General features: G+C 50.4%; 1 protein-coding gene across 1 annotated transcript; it reads left to right on the top strand.

Moving 5' to 3' along the window:
- Positions 1-1,105: 1,105 nt before the first annotated feature.
- On the top strand, positions 1,106-16,427 carry DCST1 (DC-STAMP domain containing 1; the record flags this gene model as incomplete). Its single annotated transcript, XM_061558355.1, has 16 exons — positions 1,106-1,847; positions 3,734-3,859; positions 5,235-5,309; positions 6,031-6,159; positions 6,586-6,725; positions 7,595-7,799; positions 8,768-8,911; positions 9,245-9,366; positions 9,851-10,005; positions 10,540-10,639; positions 11,607-11,702; positions 12,594-12,720; positions 13,775-13,891; positions 14,463-14,605; positions 14,799-14,909; positions 15,897-16,427. Coding segments are annotated over 16 exons (2,808 nt in total), but the record flags the coding sequence as incomplete, so codon positions are not given.
- Between the last annotated feature and the right edge of the window lie 683 nt (positions 16,428-17,110).

Here is a 17,110-nt window from a genome sequence, read left to right on the forward strand (position 1 = left end):
CTCCTTCAACCATTGCGGTGATGAGAAGCACGCGGCTCTCATCCTCGGTGTTGGTGGTGGTGGTGTTGGTGGTGTTGTTGGTGGTGGTGATGGTGTTGGTGGTGGTGTTGGTGATGGTGGTGATGGTGTTGGTGGTGGTGTTGGTGGTGATTTTGGTGGTGTTGGTGGTGGTGTTGGTGGCGGTGTTGGTGGTGTTGGTGGTGGTGGTGTTGGTGGTGGTGGTGTTTGTGGTGTTGGTGGTGTTGGTGTTGGTGGTGATGGTGTTGGTGGTGTTGTTAGTGTTGGTGGTGTGAGCAGCAGGCACATGGCTGAGCGCAAGGGGACACGCGAACCGCAGCGTGAAGATCACGAGGAGGAGGAGGGGAGGATGAAGGCGCAGGGAAGGAGGAAGGAGGAAGAGGGGCATACACAGGGGAAGGAGGAACGTTCACATAAGAAGGAAGGGCGGGAGAAGGAAGAAGACCGGCATCAACGGGAGGAGAGGAAGAATGAGGAGAGGAGGAAGGAGGGGAGAAAGGAGGAAGAGAGGAAGAAGAATGAGGGCAGGAAGGAGGAGACAAAGAAGGAGAGGAAGAAGGAGGGGAAGAAGGAGGAGAGGAAGAAGGAGGGGAGGAAGACGAATGAGGGCAGGAAGGAGGAGGAGGGGAGGAGGAAGGAGGAGGGGAGGAAGGAGGAAGGGAAGAAGGAGGAAAGGAAGGAGAGGAAGAAGGAGGGGAAGGAGAAGGGGAGGAAGGAGGGGAAGGAGGAGGGGAGGAAGGAGGAGAGGAGAAAGGAGAGGAAGGAGGAGGGGAAGAAGGAGGAGCGGAGGAAGGAGGAGGGGAGGAAGGAAAGGAAGGAGGAGGGGAGAAAGGAGGGGAGGGGGAAGGAGGAGAGGAGGAAGGAGGGGAAGGAGGAGAGGAAGAAGGAGGAGAGGAAGAAGGAGGAAAGGAAGGAGGGAAAGGAGGAGAGGAAGGAGGAGAGGAAGGAGGAGGGGAAGGAGGAGAGGAATGAGGAGAGGAATGAGGAGAGGAATGAGGAGAGGAATGAGGAGAGGAATGAGGAGAGGAAGGAGGAGAGGAGGAAGGAGAGGAAGGAGGGGAGGGGGAAGGAGGAGAGGAGGAAGGAGAGGAAGGAGGAGGGGAAGGAGGAGAGGAAGGAGGGGAGGGGGAAGGAGGAGAGGAGGAAGGAGAGGAAGGAGGAGGGGAGGAAGAAGGAGGAGGGGAGGAAGGAGGAGGAGAGAAAGGAGGGGAAGGAGGGGGAGGAGGAGAGGAGGAAGGAGGGGAAGGTGGAGGGGAAGAAGGAGGAGAGGAAGGAGGAGGGGAGGAAGACGAATGAGGGCAGGAAGGAGGAGGAGGGGAGGAGGAAGGAGGGGGGTAGAAAGGAGGGGGAGGGGAAGAAGGAGGGGAAGAAGGAGGAGAGGAAGGAGGAGAGGAAGGAGGGGAAGGAGGAGAAGGAGGGGAGGAAGCAGGGGGAACATTCACATAAGAAGGAAGCCGGGAAGAAAGAAGGCGGTTTGCACAAGAAGGAGGAGGGGAGGAGGAGTAAGAAGGTGGACGAGGGGCACAGGGGGAAGGTCCCGGCGCGTGGCGGTGCGGGCGTCAGGAGAGTCGTCTTGGGGGGGGGGCGGCAGGGCGCGCCGCCCAGCAGCAGCAGCAGGGAGAGGGCTCCTGCTGCCACGAGCACGCGGCAGGGAGACACGGGGGCGGCGGCCAAGGACAGCGGGAACACGCAGAAGGGCAAAGCTGACACGCGAGGACCTGGCCCCCCTCCTGCCCAGCATCGGGCCCCCCCTCCTGGCCCCCCTCCTGGCCCCCCTCGCCCTCACCTTCGTGCCTCCCGCGACGCGCGCAAGAAGCCACCCCGGACAGGTTTGGCTGCGGATGAGCGAGTGCGCAGTCAGTACTCTTTGGTTCTTTCGGTAAAGTGACATATAAAGAGAAAGCAATGAATTAAATACTAGCATACGACGTTTCGATTGCAACACAAGCAATCATCATCAGGTATAAATGAAATAGAAACACAAATCTAGCATACTTAGAAATTTAATGTAATACAACAGAGAGTCGGATAACATAACAGTCAACACCCTACCTGGTTGATTACGTTCTTCCTGAGAATGCTAAATTTGAGAGAGAGAGATAAAACACAGAACCAGAGACATATATGCGCAGTCAGTCTCGTTACTTGCGATCTCCACGGTGGCGAGATGTTATTTACCTCGCCTGGTGTACAGGAAGTTGTGGGTTCGATCCTGACCCCCACCCTGATGCCTCTATATTTGGAGTTTGCGTGTCTCTCTCCCATGGCCGTGTGGATTTTTTTTCTCCGGGTCCTCTGGGTTTTCCCCGCCACATTTAGAAAAATGCGTTTGGAGTATTTGGCTCCTAGAAATGTCAATGTGTTAAGGGGCCGTCCATAAATGACGTCACGCACCTAGGGGGGGGGGGGGTCAGACATTTGTGAAGATGTGTGGTGCATTGTATTTGAGTTGTGCGCCTTTTTGCGTCATCTGGTCCAACACCATGTGAGACTAGGCTCTAAGGAAAGCTGTCTCGGGTGTGGACCAATCAACTTCAAGGACAGTGCATACATTATCAGTTATGTTTTTTTTTGCATCACGACTGCAGGTATTGTGGTCTATGCAAACATGACTCCTTGTATAAAAGGTGTCAGTTTTGTTGCCAGAGAAACGGGTAAAAAAAACAATTATCATATTTTTTCTTCTGGCAAATGAGGTTCCAATGGTGTAAATGCTTTACCCCGAGCTCTCATACTCTGATGGTGCATTGTCTTTGAGTTGTGCGCCTTTTGGCGTCATCTGGTCCAACACCATGTGAGACTAGGCTCTAAGGAAAGCTGTCTCGGGTGTGGACCAATCAACTTCAAGGACAGTGCATACATTATCAGAGTTATGTTTTTTGTTTGCATTATGACTGCAGGTATTGTGGTCAATGCAAACATGACTCCTCGCAAAAAAAGGTGTCAGTTTTGTTGCCAGATAAAAGGGTAAAAAAACAATTCTCAAAACTGAAACCTTTTTACAAAGATTCATGTCTGCATTAACCACAATACTTGCAGTCAAAATACAAACAAAAACATGCTATGATAATATATGCATTGTCCTTGAAACTGATTGGTCCACACCAAGGGGAAAAAACTCTATTATTATATTTTGGTACTGGCAAAGGAGGGCTAATGATGTAAATACAACATAGTTTATAGCTTAGTCTTGTGCGTGTGCTACTGTGACATGTGTTCGTCATGTGTAGCTCCGTGAGTCACGCATGTGTGTTGTGCTCATGTGTGCAACCTGTGCATGTCAGATGCGTGATGGGTACACGTAGCATGTGCTCGTCATGTGTGTGACAAGTGCTAGTCCCTGTGACATGCGTGCCACGTGTGTGTGACATGTGCTTGTCATGTGTGTGACGATGTGGCTGTGATAAACATCGGTGACACGTGTGTGCCACAAGCGTGACGAGTACATGTGCCCATGGGCTTGTGCGTAACTTGTATGAGTGGCACGTGCGTAGTCCTGATCCTCCCCCAGGTCGACTCAGCCTCAAATGAGTACCTGGCGCGGTGTGTAAACATCGCCCCACTGGGGAGACAAAGGTGGTCGGGCGCGGTGCTGGCCAACCCACCCCCTCGTGTGCCGTGCCGGCCTTAATCGGTTTGCTACTCGCTGACGGCACTTGCCCCAACAGTCTGTGAAAGCTACCCGAGGGGTCTTTGTCTTTGTTTGTGTCACAAGGACTGCGGCTGCTGATGGAGTCTGCACTGCCAGGGTTCGTCTCGCGCTACCTGCTGGGCCCTCCGTGGCAGCACCGCATGCTCAAGATCCTCATCAATGGGATCTTGGGGATTCTCATCGGACAGGGTAAGGGGCCGTCCAGAGATGACGTCACGCACCTAGAGGGGAGGGGGGGGGTCAGACTTTTGTGACGATGTGTGACGAGGGGGAGGGGTGGTTGAGAAATGTGATGTCGCATCAAAATGCGCAACTTTAAATGAATATAGACAACACGTTCTACTTGATTAAATAGACTTTTTAATAAATGTTTTCTGCTACAACATCAGACTGCAGCGCCACATTAAATACGTACTCCAATGACAATAGTTTAAAGCGATTTGAAGCATGTTTTTATTTTCTAAATGGAAATATGCTTTGGGGGGGGAGGGGCAGAGCTTTGTGACGTCATATTTTAGGGGGGGTCTGCCTTTTTGTGACGCCGTGTGACGAAGGGGTGGGGTGAGGGGTCAAAAATCGTCCAAAATCGCGTGACGTCATTTATGGACGGCCCCTAATGCAGTAGTACTATTAATGTTCAATTCGTAATGTTTACATTTTATATCGCGGCGTTGTCGTTGGCGCAAAAATTTAATCTCGAGAAGCTGTAGGATTTGAATTTGAGGCGCGGGAAATCGCGGACCAAGCGGGGAAACAATTGCCTGAGCTCTGTGGTCCTATATGAGGATGTTTGGCCTGCTCCATTAATGAGTGTTTATAGGGAGAAGCTCCACGCTTGTAATGGGGGGGCGGGGTGACACGTTTTGGTTTCGATGTAGCCCAGGTCGCCCTTTAAAAAAAAAAAACAGCCACGCTGTTTTACGCCTCTCGATGGCGGGGGCGGGGGGGGTGTCCCCCATCTCCTGGTTAAATATGAAACAACAACCAACCAATCGCCGTACAGGTGGAATACAGATGGCGGCGAGCGAGTTTATCCGTAGGACAGCCGCTCTTCCTTCTGTACTGCTGCCCTGACGCCGTGTGGTGACGTCGCCGACACTTCGTGACGAAGTGACGGCTCTTGGTATATTGTCTGGCGATGTCACGTGCGCCCATACTCGATACAGTGAGAGAAAAAAAGTATTTGATCCCCTGCTGATTTTGTACGTTTGCCCCCTCTACAAGCTGAGATTTGGAGCACTCCCTTTAAGAGTGTGCTCCGAAGCTCAGCTCGTTACCTGTATAAAAGACACCTGGGAGCCAGAAATCTTTCTGATTGAGAGGGGGTCAAATACTTATTTCTCTCATTAAAATGCAATTCAATTTATAACATTTTTGACATGCGTTTTTCTGGATTTTTTGTTGTTGTTATTCTGTCTCTCACTGTTCAGATAAACCTACCATTCAAATTATAGACTGATCATTTCTTTGTCAGTGGGCAAACGTACAAAATCAGCAGGGGATCAAATACTTTTTTCCCTCACTGTATGTGCGTGCCTGCCCGCGCCGTTCCCGTCCCGTTCAGCTTGCTACTACGTCACTCTGGACTGGACCGAGATGCAAGCCACCTACAAGTTGCTGGTGCTCACGTTTCTTACCGGTGCGTTACCTCGTCGGCTACGTTGTTGCTGCTGCTGCTGTTGTTGATGATGACGATATATATGAAATTATGATTTAAAACGACGATGGCGATGTAGATAAATATGATATGAGAGTGAGTGCTGATTTAGTGCTGTTGTTTTAGCACGGTTGGCTATGTACGGTGCGAAAGAAGTTCAACATACAAACATCCAAGAGCAATGACAGCTGTATTAATGATAATCCCATTGCTGTCAACAATTGTGACGGCACTGCCGATGATGATGATGACCAAAACGATTTAGAAGATTTTTCTGACGATAATGATTATGCAGATGATAATAATTCTAATAACCGCGATGCAGATGATGAAGATTTATTTAAGGAAGTGACGACGACGATTCCATTTCATGCCAACGATTGTGACGACACTGATAACGGCAACATATGACAATCATTCCGACTACGATGACGACGACGATGACGATAACGATGATGATGACGATGATGATAATGATGATGATGACGATGATGACGTTGACGACGATGATGATGACGACGATGATGACGCTGACGACGATGATGATGATGATGATGACGACGATTATGACGATGACGACAACGATGATGATGATGACAACGATGACGACGATGATTTCGACGACAATGACGACGGCGATGATGACGATGATGATGACGATCTAACAGCGGGCAACCCACCGCCCCGCTGCTCTCCCCCCCAGTTTTCTTCGGCTTTGGCTGGGCCTTCTCGCGGCACGTGCGCTGCAGCACGGTGCTCATGGCGCCCTGCATCTGCAGTAACGTGGGCTGCGCCGTCATCATGGCCATTGCCGCTAGCCTGCTCTTCACCGGTGTGTGTGTGGTGTGCGCGCGTATGTGTGCGCGCGTATGTGTGCGCGCGTGTGTGTGTGAGCGTGTGTGCCTATGTGTGTGTGTGTGCGTGTGTGTGCGTGCGTGTGTGTGTGAGCGTGCGTGTGTGTGTACGTGTGTGCGCGCGTGTGTGTGTGCGTGTGTTGCGCGTGCGTGCGTGTGTGTGTGTAAGCGTGTGTGTGTGTGGGCGAACCCACGGGGGTCCACCTGCTAACGATGGGGGGCTTTGCCAGTGTGCCTCTCGGGCTCTGTCGGAACGCTTTGACTTTGCAAATTAGACAGTCGGAGTCGCGTGAAATACATTTAAGTCTGACTTGGAAACTCACCTCTGTAAATTGGCCTTTACCTTCCCCCCCCCGCACCCCCCTTTGGGTGTACCGCGTTGTATTGTGTCCTGTCGTACTCAGGGCCCATGACGAACATGATGATGAACGCCAAGGAGAGCGGACAGTCACTCGCCTGTCTAGGCCAGCAGCAGATCGAGCACGCCAAGGTCATCGTCATGATCGCGGCGGCGCCCGTCCGGACCCTCTTCGAAAAACTCATCGTGGGTGAACGCCTCGCTGTGCTATCTGTGCGTGGCCACGTACGACGCGAAAGAAGTTCTGCGCACATAATGCGCATTTCGGGTGAATCTGTTAAAGGCGATGCGTGTGTTATATACAATAACAAGGTTGTCAAAGACCAAATGCGTCTCAAGATTAGGCATGTATGTAGTATGTAGAAGTTCTTTCGCACCGTACGTGACCAACCGTGGTAATCTGAGCTGGTAAGGCCCATTCGGCTAAAGGAATCGCCCAGAGTGACCCGGAATTTAATCCGAAAGAGCCCGGCTGTTCCAGGAATGATGTTGGCACGCCGCATTCATCTCGCCTTATTTTGTCGTGACACCGCTGTGGGACGTGGGGTGGCTTGCTTCTGGTTGACGTGCACACGTTGATAGGGCCATACGAATATAGGGTACAACAATACCAGCAGCTAAATTTCGATTTAAAGCTTTCGCGACTGCAGGGATTCATCTTCTTGGTTCTTTCGGTAAAGTCACATAGAAGGGAAATAATAAAATAATAAAAAATAAAAATAATAAAATATTTTATTAATAAAATAATAAATAATAAAACATAATAAAATACTTTATTATTATGTTTTTTTGTATTACTTTATTATTTCCCTTCTACGTGACTTTACCGACAGAACCAAGGAGAATGCCAGCAGCTGGTTACGGATTGGGTGTAGCTTGTGCTCTCTAGCGGCAGTGCCCTATTCCGGTAATCCCTACCCCGAGCCAGCCTTTGCGAAGCCGTGTAAAATAGCAGTGGAATAATAGCGAGCGAGAGACGGTGAGCCTCGCTCGGGCAGGCGTTGCTTGTGTGCCTCCACGCACCCCTCCACCCCCCCTCCCCCTCCGCTACGCAGGGCGCCTCCAAGGACCTCGAGAAGAGCAGCGACGAGGCCAAGGATCTCTTCCAGCTCATCAAGCAGGAGGTGCTCGGCGGCAAGAGCTCGGACGGTGGAAGCAAATCGAGGAGAGACGCCGCCCAGCAAGAGCTGCAGGAGGACGGCCAAAAGCCGCAAGAAATTGAGGCGAAATACATCAACAGGGTTCGCTTTCGGTGCTGGGGTGCGTAACGCGCGCGAACCGCTGGTGGCATTCAGTTGGGTTGGGGGGGGGGGTCGCAAATGGGTTTTGATTCCTTACCCGTACCCGGCCGCACCAGGGTCGCAAATGGGTACCCGTTCCCTACCCGTACTCTACCCGAAATGAGTAACAAACGGTGACTCACCAGTGACTTACGGCCTACCCGTACCCGGCCGCACCAGGGTCGCAAACGGCTACCCGTACCCGGACGGGTACGGGTAGCCGGGTATCGGGTAGGGTATGGGTATCGGGTACCCGGTTGCGACCTCTGGGGTCGCTCACTCTCTCCTGCTGTGTGTGCGTATGTTGAACTTCTTTCACGCTGTACGTAGCCAGCGGTGCTAATGGAAGGTGCGGGAGGAGGACAACAAACTGCCTAACCCCCCCCCCCCTCCTCTCCCCGGATTCTGGGGGGGAGTTGGGAAGAGGCAGGTGGGGAGACGATCATCAACAACGACGCAACGGACTCATTGCAATGAGCGCCCGTGATGTAACAGACGCCGTGGATGGCACGAGCTGGTGTGCTGTGGTTCTGCGTGAGGGACGAGATCGTTGAGCCCAGTATATGGCTGCAGGCACGACGGCCTCCTACCACCTTTGCTCTGCTCGTGGCAACCTTGTGCTCTCTCTCTCAATGTTTTGGACGTACAATTTTTTTTTTTACTTAATTCTGAATTATGTTTTATATTTCAGCCCATCAAAAATGTATTTAAGCTACTCCTAAAGAATATTTATCCCACCACTTATGGCAAATAGCATTGTCAATGGTAGACATTCAGATATCGTGACTTCAAATACACATGCAGCATGCTCGCACTTATCAATTACTTTGAGAAGCAGCATTCCTGTATCGCCGAATAAACGCATCGACAGATTAACACGAGGAGAACATGTATTGATATTGAGATTAATTCTGTGATATCTGCTTCCGTGGGCCATTCTTCGTGCAGACGTGTTTGAGAAGGGCGTGGAAAAATGCAGGGAGATGTTTGCGCAGAAGTGGGAAGAGTGCTTGAGCACGATCGTGGTCCCCCTCATCAACCACATCCTGTGTCTCCCGCTCAAGTTTGACTTCCTGTGCCCCATCATACACAGTGAGTGGCTCTCTCTCACCGCACTTCCCAACACGCACTCATCACCACTCGCCACTAACCTGACACTCATCACTCACCCCTCGCCAAAATACTCACACGCGTCACTCGCCACGCACCAAACTCGCCTCCTCCAAAACCCTGACCCTCACCATCGTGAAAATGTACATCGTAATCGCACCTTGAAAGATGATCTCGCGGCAAAACCAGGAGTTTCACCGCGAGTGGCATTGCCACTTTACCGTAATCATCATCACGCTCATAATGATTGTCGCGATCATAGTCATCAGCTGGAACGTAATCATCGTCACGGTTTGCTGCTCTTGTGTTCGCCAGTTTTCGATTCGTGGTGCGAGGCAAACATCCCCATGTTGAAAGATTTCGGTGACGTCTACGACAGGATTCAGCGATCCATTGCGCAGCTGAAGGAGCAGTTCATGATGAATCCGCAAGTCGAGGTGAGACGGGAGTGCATCCGACACCGCTCACGTGGACTCGCGATCGCGAGATAACGGCGTCATTCACATCGGCGTGAATCGCGACAGCGCAGCGGACGAGACCAGAGCTTCTCAAACAAGGGAAAATCATTTTGACTTAAAACTTTCGTGACTGCAGGAATTCATAGTCTTGGTTCTTTCGGTAAAGTCACGTAGATAGAAAATAAAAATAAAATGTATAATAAAATTAATAAAAGAAAAAAACCAATGACGTTTCGATCGCCTGATGAAGGCCGCTTGTGTAGCGATCTAAACATCGTCAGTTTTTATGCTTTTAATATATTTTTTCTTCTATCTACGTGACTTTACCGAAAGAGCCAAGAATAAGGAAAAATAAAATTAATAACAAACGAACAAACTCTCCTCTTCACGTGCGCTCCTCCCCCCCTCCACCACCTCGCCACCTCCTCCCTTTGCCCTCCGCCTCTCTTCCTCGTCCCACCAGTACACGCAGCAGTCGACGTCGATGGACGAGGACGCGGTGAAGGGCATGATGACCAACATCCGCAGCAGCATCAACAGCCAGGTGTCCAAGGTCATGGCCTTCGTCAAGGTCTTGCAGATGCTCCTGGGGCTCGTCGGCGTCGTCCTCTACAGCGCGTGCGTTCCCGTCGTGGCACCGAGCCACGCTTATTCGTGTCACTCATTTATTTCCCAAAAGCAGGATTTGTTCACAAAATCCAGACGCCCCATGGCACCACGCCTCTCACGGTTTGTCCATCGTTTCTCCGATAAAATCTAGACCTGGCAGCAGTATTCGTCAGCTGAAATTACGATTATCATCGCATTGCAATTTCAGTTTTAATCAGGAAAAGGGCACGATCATAAATGCGGCACGCGGCTGATGATCGGCTGGGAATCGAATTCAGGTCGCGGTTTTCAGGCGCAGTGTAAGCCCATTGCCGTTTGTGCAACTTGCGCTATACAATCGTCGATTAATGAATATGTAAAAACAATGTGAATATATCTCTCAAGGTTAGCAGTGGCACAACGTGAAATGACGTCACTGGATGTACAGGATGAGATGAATGGGCGGAAACTTCACCTCGACACCAACGCGCCGTGTCGCCGCGCGTAAACGTGCCTCCGTTTTTTCACCTCGTAGACGCCCGTGTGCTCGCTGTTACCCTGCAGGTGTTCGGGCTACGTGGCCAAATACAACGGGGACGTTGTCCACGACAATATGTACCTGACGCGCTACTTCAGAATCATCGACGCCAGGAGACGCGCCAAGGTTGGAGAGCCTTCCCAGTTCGCATTTTGTTTTCTTTCATTCCCCGGCTATCTCACGGTCGTCCCCGTCCACCCAGGGGCAAAGGGGCTTCGTCGGCAACCTGCGGCTCCGGAGCCGCGTGCGATTCTTTACAGACTGCCTCGTCATGTATTGCACGTGCATGTATTCACGCGCAATGCAGCCCTTGAAATATTGTGCTTTGTCCAGAATTCCCCCTCCCCCCCACACCAAAATGGTGCTTACTCTTTGGTTCTTTCGGTAAAGTCACGTATAAAGATAAAATAATAACCTTCTTGGTTTTTTTCGGTAAAGACAGATATTACAGAGATACATAGAGAGAGAACAAACATAGTGATATCTGTCTGCTTATATGTCTGTCTATATGTTTCTGGTTCTGTGCTTTATCTCTCTCTCAAATTTAGCATTCTCAGGAAGAACGTAATCAACCAGGTAGGGTGTTGACTGTTATGTTATCAGACTCTCTGTTGTATTACATTCCATTTCTGAGTATACTAGATTTGTGTTTCTATTTCATTTATACCTGATGATGATTGCTTTTGTTGCAATCGAAACGTCGTATGCTAGTATTTAATTTATTATTTTATCTTTATACGTGACTTTACCGAAAGAACCAAAGAGTAATTCCTGCAGTCACGAAAGCTCCAAATTAAGATTAAAATGGTGCTTCTTATCTATTTGGTTGTCGACCCCTGACCTAGGGCAATGGCACGCATCTCCACGCGGCTCTTTCACACTCGCGCTTGTTACGGCTCCCCCGATGGGATCTTCTCCTTGTTACCACCTGTTGGTGTTCGGCATGATGCCTCCCCACGTTTCCTACAGCAGTAACTCTTCGCACGTGAAGCGGAACGTCGGATTAACGACCCAAAGCCAGCGCTCGCTGTCGCTGGCCGGTGTCACGTAACGCTGCGTAACACCACGTCTCCCCTGTACGTGTCGCTCGCAGAAACAGCAGACGCTTCTCCCTCCCAAGCGGGCCGAGGTGGTCAAGTATGTCAACCCGTGCAGCCTGAGGATGAGCGAGGATGAGCAGAAGTCGTTTGTGAGTGCCCTTAATGAGCGAACCGCCCTGTATGCGGCCTACCTGAGGCGTGGTTTAGGCGAGACGCTGCTGGTTTTCACCCCCCTCGTATGCGTGCTGGGGATCCTTTAAGTCCTCTAGCTTTATCCCCGCGAGAAGCCAAACTCATGATTATTTACGCAATAATACGTATTAGTATTCAGTTTTATATGGGGGCATTTATGCAACTGCATCGCGCAACGCCGTGCCATCCGCAGACACGGAGGTGTGCGTATATTCAAATGCTTTCAGCCAATTTCCAATGAGTCTTTGTGCATGTGGGAGGAAACTGGAACAGTCGGAGAACACCCACGCGTGCAAGGGGCAACACTCTATCCCATACAGATGAGTCAGATTGACATCTCCTGGTGAGCCAGGACATGGCACCTCGATGACGACACACAGGACGGGAGTTTCACCAACCCTCGCCTCCACAGTGCTGGCAGGGTGGTGACAAGCCTAGCCGTTGTGCGTTGGCCACTTGTTTCAGAGGTTCGCAGTTCGAATCGAGTGGCCGCCCTAATTTTTACCGCTGGTGTTATGACCAAAATAATATACGCGCTGGCTGCTTCACGGTGGACGTTCAAGATCCACAAATGGGAGCGAAAGCTCCCAAATGTACCCGCAAATGACTGAATTGTGACGATATACAGCAAGCATCACACCCTACCGGTGGAGTAATGCCCCAGGAACGCTCTTGCAAATGACACTCTATCTGGTCTCTTGAGTTATCGCCTGGTTAAACAAAATAAACCCGAACTTGTACTACACCTGCGCGTGCGTACAGGTGCTCACGTGTGTCCACGCGTTTGTTAATTTGTTCTCCCCTCCTCCCCTCTATCCCTCCTCTCCTCCATCCTGAGCCACCTCCAGTATTTCATGGCCGTGATCCTGGGCGCCCAGATTTTGATGATGGTCTTCCTCCTGATCGTCGACTGGTGCATCGTGGTGTTCATCAACATCTTCGCCAAACACAGCAAAGTCGAGTACAACATCAAAGGCAAGGCCACGCTCCCCCCCCCCCACCACCAGTATACGCGGAACGTCAGGCCAACGTTGGTGCAACGGTTCTAACCACGTGTCAAACGTTGTGTGTTTACTGGGTACCCACCGTCCACCTCAGGCTGAGCAGAAAAGACCACCACCCCGCCCCTACCACCCACTGTTTGCCCCACCTGCATAGCCAATGCAGTCCAGTATTCACTCGTTATCCACGAACTTGCTGTCCGCGATTTTGGCTATCCGCGAATCACATCTGGAACTCTGCACGACTGCATCGAGCGAAAGAGAGAAAGTGATGAGATAAAGTGATGACTTCAAGTGATGGAATAAAGTGATGATAGAGAAAGTGATGAGATAAAGACACGAGAGAGAGAGAGAGAGATAGATAACTTATCGAGGCTTTAGAAGCATCTGCAGACATTGAAACGTACGATATTCGTAGGCCAATATAATTTCTCCACAAAATGTTCCCTTCACAAGCATCTCGGAAATGCATCCCTCGCGAATAACAAAGGAATGCTGTATCACAAAACAAATAATTTAATCTGAGCAGACCCCGAAATGAACGCATCCCTCGCGAATAACGAGGGAATGCTGTATCACAAAACAGATACAGTAAAACCTTGGATTGCGAGCATAATTCGTTCCGGAAACGTGTTTGTAATCCAAAGCACTCGTAGATCAAAGCACTCGTATATCAGTTGTGATCACGTGACGCTCGGCAGACAAAGCGTATACACGTACTACTGGTATTGCAAGACCTCGCTCGTTTATCAAATTAATATTTATTTTAAAAATTTGCTCGTCTTGCAAAACACTCGCAGACCAAGTTACTCGCGATCCAAGGTTTTACTGTCAATGAATCTGAACAGACCACCGTACGGTGCTCAGCGAGAGAGTGCCGGCACGCGCAGCTTTGACGTGTGAGAGAAACGTACTACTGCTGTGTACGTATGTACCGTATGCCGAACTTCTTTGGCACCGTACGTAGCCAAGCTTGTTAATCGGAGGTGCGGTGGCGGCGCGCGTCTCTCTCGCGCGTGCGATCCCAGGCGTCCACGAGCTGAGGGTCGACGTCAACGGCAAATCGGTGTTGGCCAACGTGCTGAGGATACTGATGCGGGCGCTCGAATCGAACCACACAGTCAACGTGGTCTCCGATAACTACGGTGAGGAGCCGGGACCCTGGAGAGGAAACGGGGTTGGGGGGTGGTGAAGGGGGGTGGGAAGCGGGGGTTGGAGGGGGGGTGGAGGAGGTGGTGGGTGAGGGCCAGGGAGGGTGAGCAGGTGGAGTGGGATGAGTCGCACCCTTTTCGTTTTAAATGGCGCTACGAGCACCCACAATGTTTGCAGCTCAGAAGATAAGCTGGGTTTCGATTTAAAGCTTTCGTGACTGCAGGGATTCATATTCTTGGTTCTTTCGGTGAAGTCACGTAGAATGGAAATAATAAAATAATCAAATAAAACATCATAAAATCATTCTCACGATGTTTCGGCCACAACGCAAGCAGCTTGCGTTGTGGCCGAAACGTCGTGAGAATTATTTTTATTATTTTATTATTTCCATTCTACGTGACTTTACCGAAAGAACCAAGAAGACTAAGCTGGGTTGTGGCTGGCGAGTGCTTAGATGAGTGACTGGTTGAACGAACCCCGGGACTTGCCAGGTGTTGACGGCACGGGTCTGCGAGGTGCGGCCAAGGAGGCCGAAGCGTTGAGGGTTCTCCGGTTTTGTCACAGAATGCCTCCCGCAGTCCAAGGCCATGAGCTGGAAGATGTACGGCCTCATCATCGGCATCTACAGTGCGCTCGTGTTCGTCATGGTCAGCCAGGGCTACGTGCTGCGGCTCAGGAGGGTTATCTGTGCCTTCTTCTACCCAAAGGTGCGACGATGCCACTCGCTTTGCCCTGCGTCGCTATGCGCCCGTGTCCTACACCGGCGGTTCCTACACCCACCCACCCGATGCGTCAGTAACGATGCGTCAGTTCGTTGGAGAGAATTCCTTTCTCGTCGTCGCGATACGCACCTAGGAAGCGTGCGCGTGAGAGTCGCAATGTTCTCGTTGAATCGTGCAGAGAGAGAAGACGCGAGTCGTTCACCTCTACAACGACTACTTGCGCCGACGGAAGGGCTTCTTGAAATTCACCAAGAAGATGATCGCCGCGAAGGCAAAGCAGCGTATTAGGGTAAGTGCAGCCCCTGCCGTACGTTCCTTTGTGCCTGTGCATGGTCGAAACTTAAATCTCGCGCTGGGCTGGGTCACTGTAATTTCTACTTAAAACTCATTGTATGCATGCATGTTGAACTTCTTTCGCACTCTACGTAGCCAACCGTGCTAATTGGAGGCGCAGGGGTAGGACAACAAACTTAACGCAAAAGGCAGTTAAAAAGAAATGAGTTTTCAATCTTCATTTAAAAGTGCATCGCTCCAGCGACTTGCCAATTATTAGTAGCCATTAGTATTTATTAGTACTCATTAGTACTCAGTCGTACCATTAGCATGTTGCAGCCAGGTGGTCAGCTGGCATGGGCTCTCCGAAACGTGGTGGCTGTGTTAATGACAGCATTTTTTAAAATTGATAATTATCGATATTGTTTGCTTCAGCAGATTACTCCGGATGTAATTGTAATGAAAGAAACACAACATCACACTTTAACGAGAGGTGAACGCACGTTCACTGGTGATGTCAGAATGTCTACCGTCAACTTGGTTATTGGAAAACTATTAAGCTGGGAGTGATGGTGTTTATGTTGATGGTCAGTGATGACGATTAGATGATTGTGAGAGTAGTGGTGTCATTTACAGTGATGATGATGATGTCGGTGGTAGTGGTGGTGTTTTTTCTACCTACGTGACTTACCAAAAGAACCAGAGATTATGGATTCCTGCAGTTATGAAAGCTTCAAATCAAGCGTGGTGGTATCGTTAGGCGGCACCAGTATTCATGATAAAGAGAGTTAGATGATTGTGGTTAGTAAAGGTGGCAGTGTCCGTGCCAATGATGATGACCATTTGGTGGTGGTGTGGCAACTGTGGCAGTATTGACTACGACGACGATGATGAGGATAGCGATTGTGGTGGTAATGATGACGACGATGGTGGTGTTGGCGACGATATTGCTGACATTGACTACGACGACGACGATGATGATGTGCGCTTGCCATGCGTGCAGCCAGCGTTCTCCATCGTGAAGACGCTGACGAGGAAGTGGCCCAAGTTCTTCGGCTGGCTGTCATACTTCGTGTCGCGCGCCTGCGTCGTGTGCGGCCAAACGAACCCCGATGAGCCCTTCTCCTGCCCCAACACAAAGTGCCGCTCGCTCTACTGCCGGCCGTGCTGGCGCGACGTGGGAAAGGTCTGCTACTCCTGCTCCACCAAGCGCGACTCGGACGGCTCGGGCTCAGACCTGGCAAACTTCATGGTCCGCGGTGGGGACTCCACGGTGTGAGACCTCTTGGCGCGGGAGGTCGACCGACACACTCTGGGCGACCGGGGCGGGTTGCTCGGCTTCTTGGTGTGTCAGACGGCAAGCCCACGTGGACCACGGCAGGGGATTGGACCGCGAGGGTGTGGGGGTAAGAAGGGGACCTCCCTGGGTGGGACAGGCTGTAGAAAGTTGCCAAATCGCTTTTTTTCCGAAGGACTCGGGTTTTGCTGGACGAGAATATTTAGTTTTGCACGCTCGAATTTCATTTTATAGTACCGAAATCACAAAAAAAAAGTTTTCGGAAATGTTGTAACAGTGCTTCTGGTACACTATACGACTTCCACACAAACTTCTCTGCATCCCCTCTTGTTTGACGTATAAATTCTCCTTTCCCAAGGTCTTTGAGGACGTGATTGTGTTGTACGCTTTCCACGTAGTCTTCTTGTTACGTCCAGTACCGTACATCATTCATTGTCCAGCCGGGTAATGATAGCGCTGGCACCTAGTGTGTACCACGTATATGGTAAAAGAAAATGTAAGTAGTGTTTGACTTTAAATTATAAAATTGCAAGACTAAAACTGGAGTTGTATCTTCCTTGGGTAAGCGTTAAAGAAATCACGCCTTCATTTTAAATAATTATCAACATCTTTGAAAGTGCCCACTGGTTCTGAATTTTCTACCCATCTTCACCCTCCGAGAGAGAGAGGCCGCATTAACCGGTAAGATTTTCATAAGGAGCTTCACATCTAACGATCACCACGCTATCACCGCACTTGTTTATATTGCAGAGTGATTAGTTGAATCGTCGCGCAAAGTCCTTGTTGTGACGCTCAATTTCGGCGGTGACATGGGGCCTCGTGGTAACACATTCGCCGAATGTTGGAGACGTTCGCGGTTCAGTGCCAATGACAGCTTTCGTTAATCCAGCGGGATGTATATCCCGTACAAGTAAACCCGT

Source organism: Lethenteron reissneri, chromosome 24 (genome assembly GCF_015708825.2).
Source record: "Lethenteron reissneri isolate LAM-NWPU_2019-01 chromosome 24, ASM1570882v1, whole genome shotgun sequence".
NCBI classification, from domain to species: domain Eukaryota; kingdom Metazoa; phylum Chordata; class Hyperoartia; order Petromyzontiformes; family Petromyzontidae; genus Lethenteron; species Lethenteron reissneri.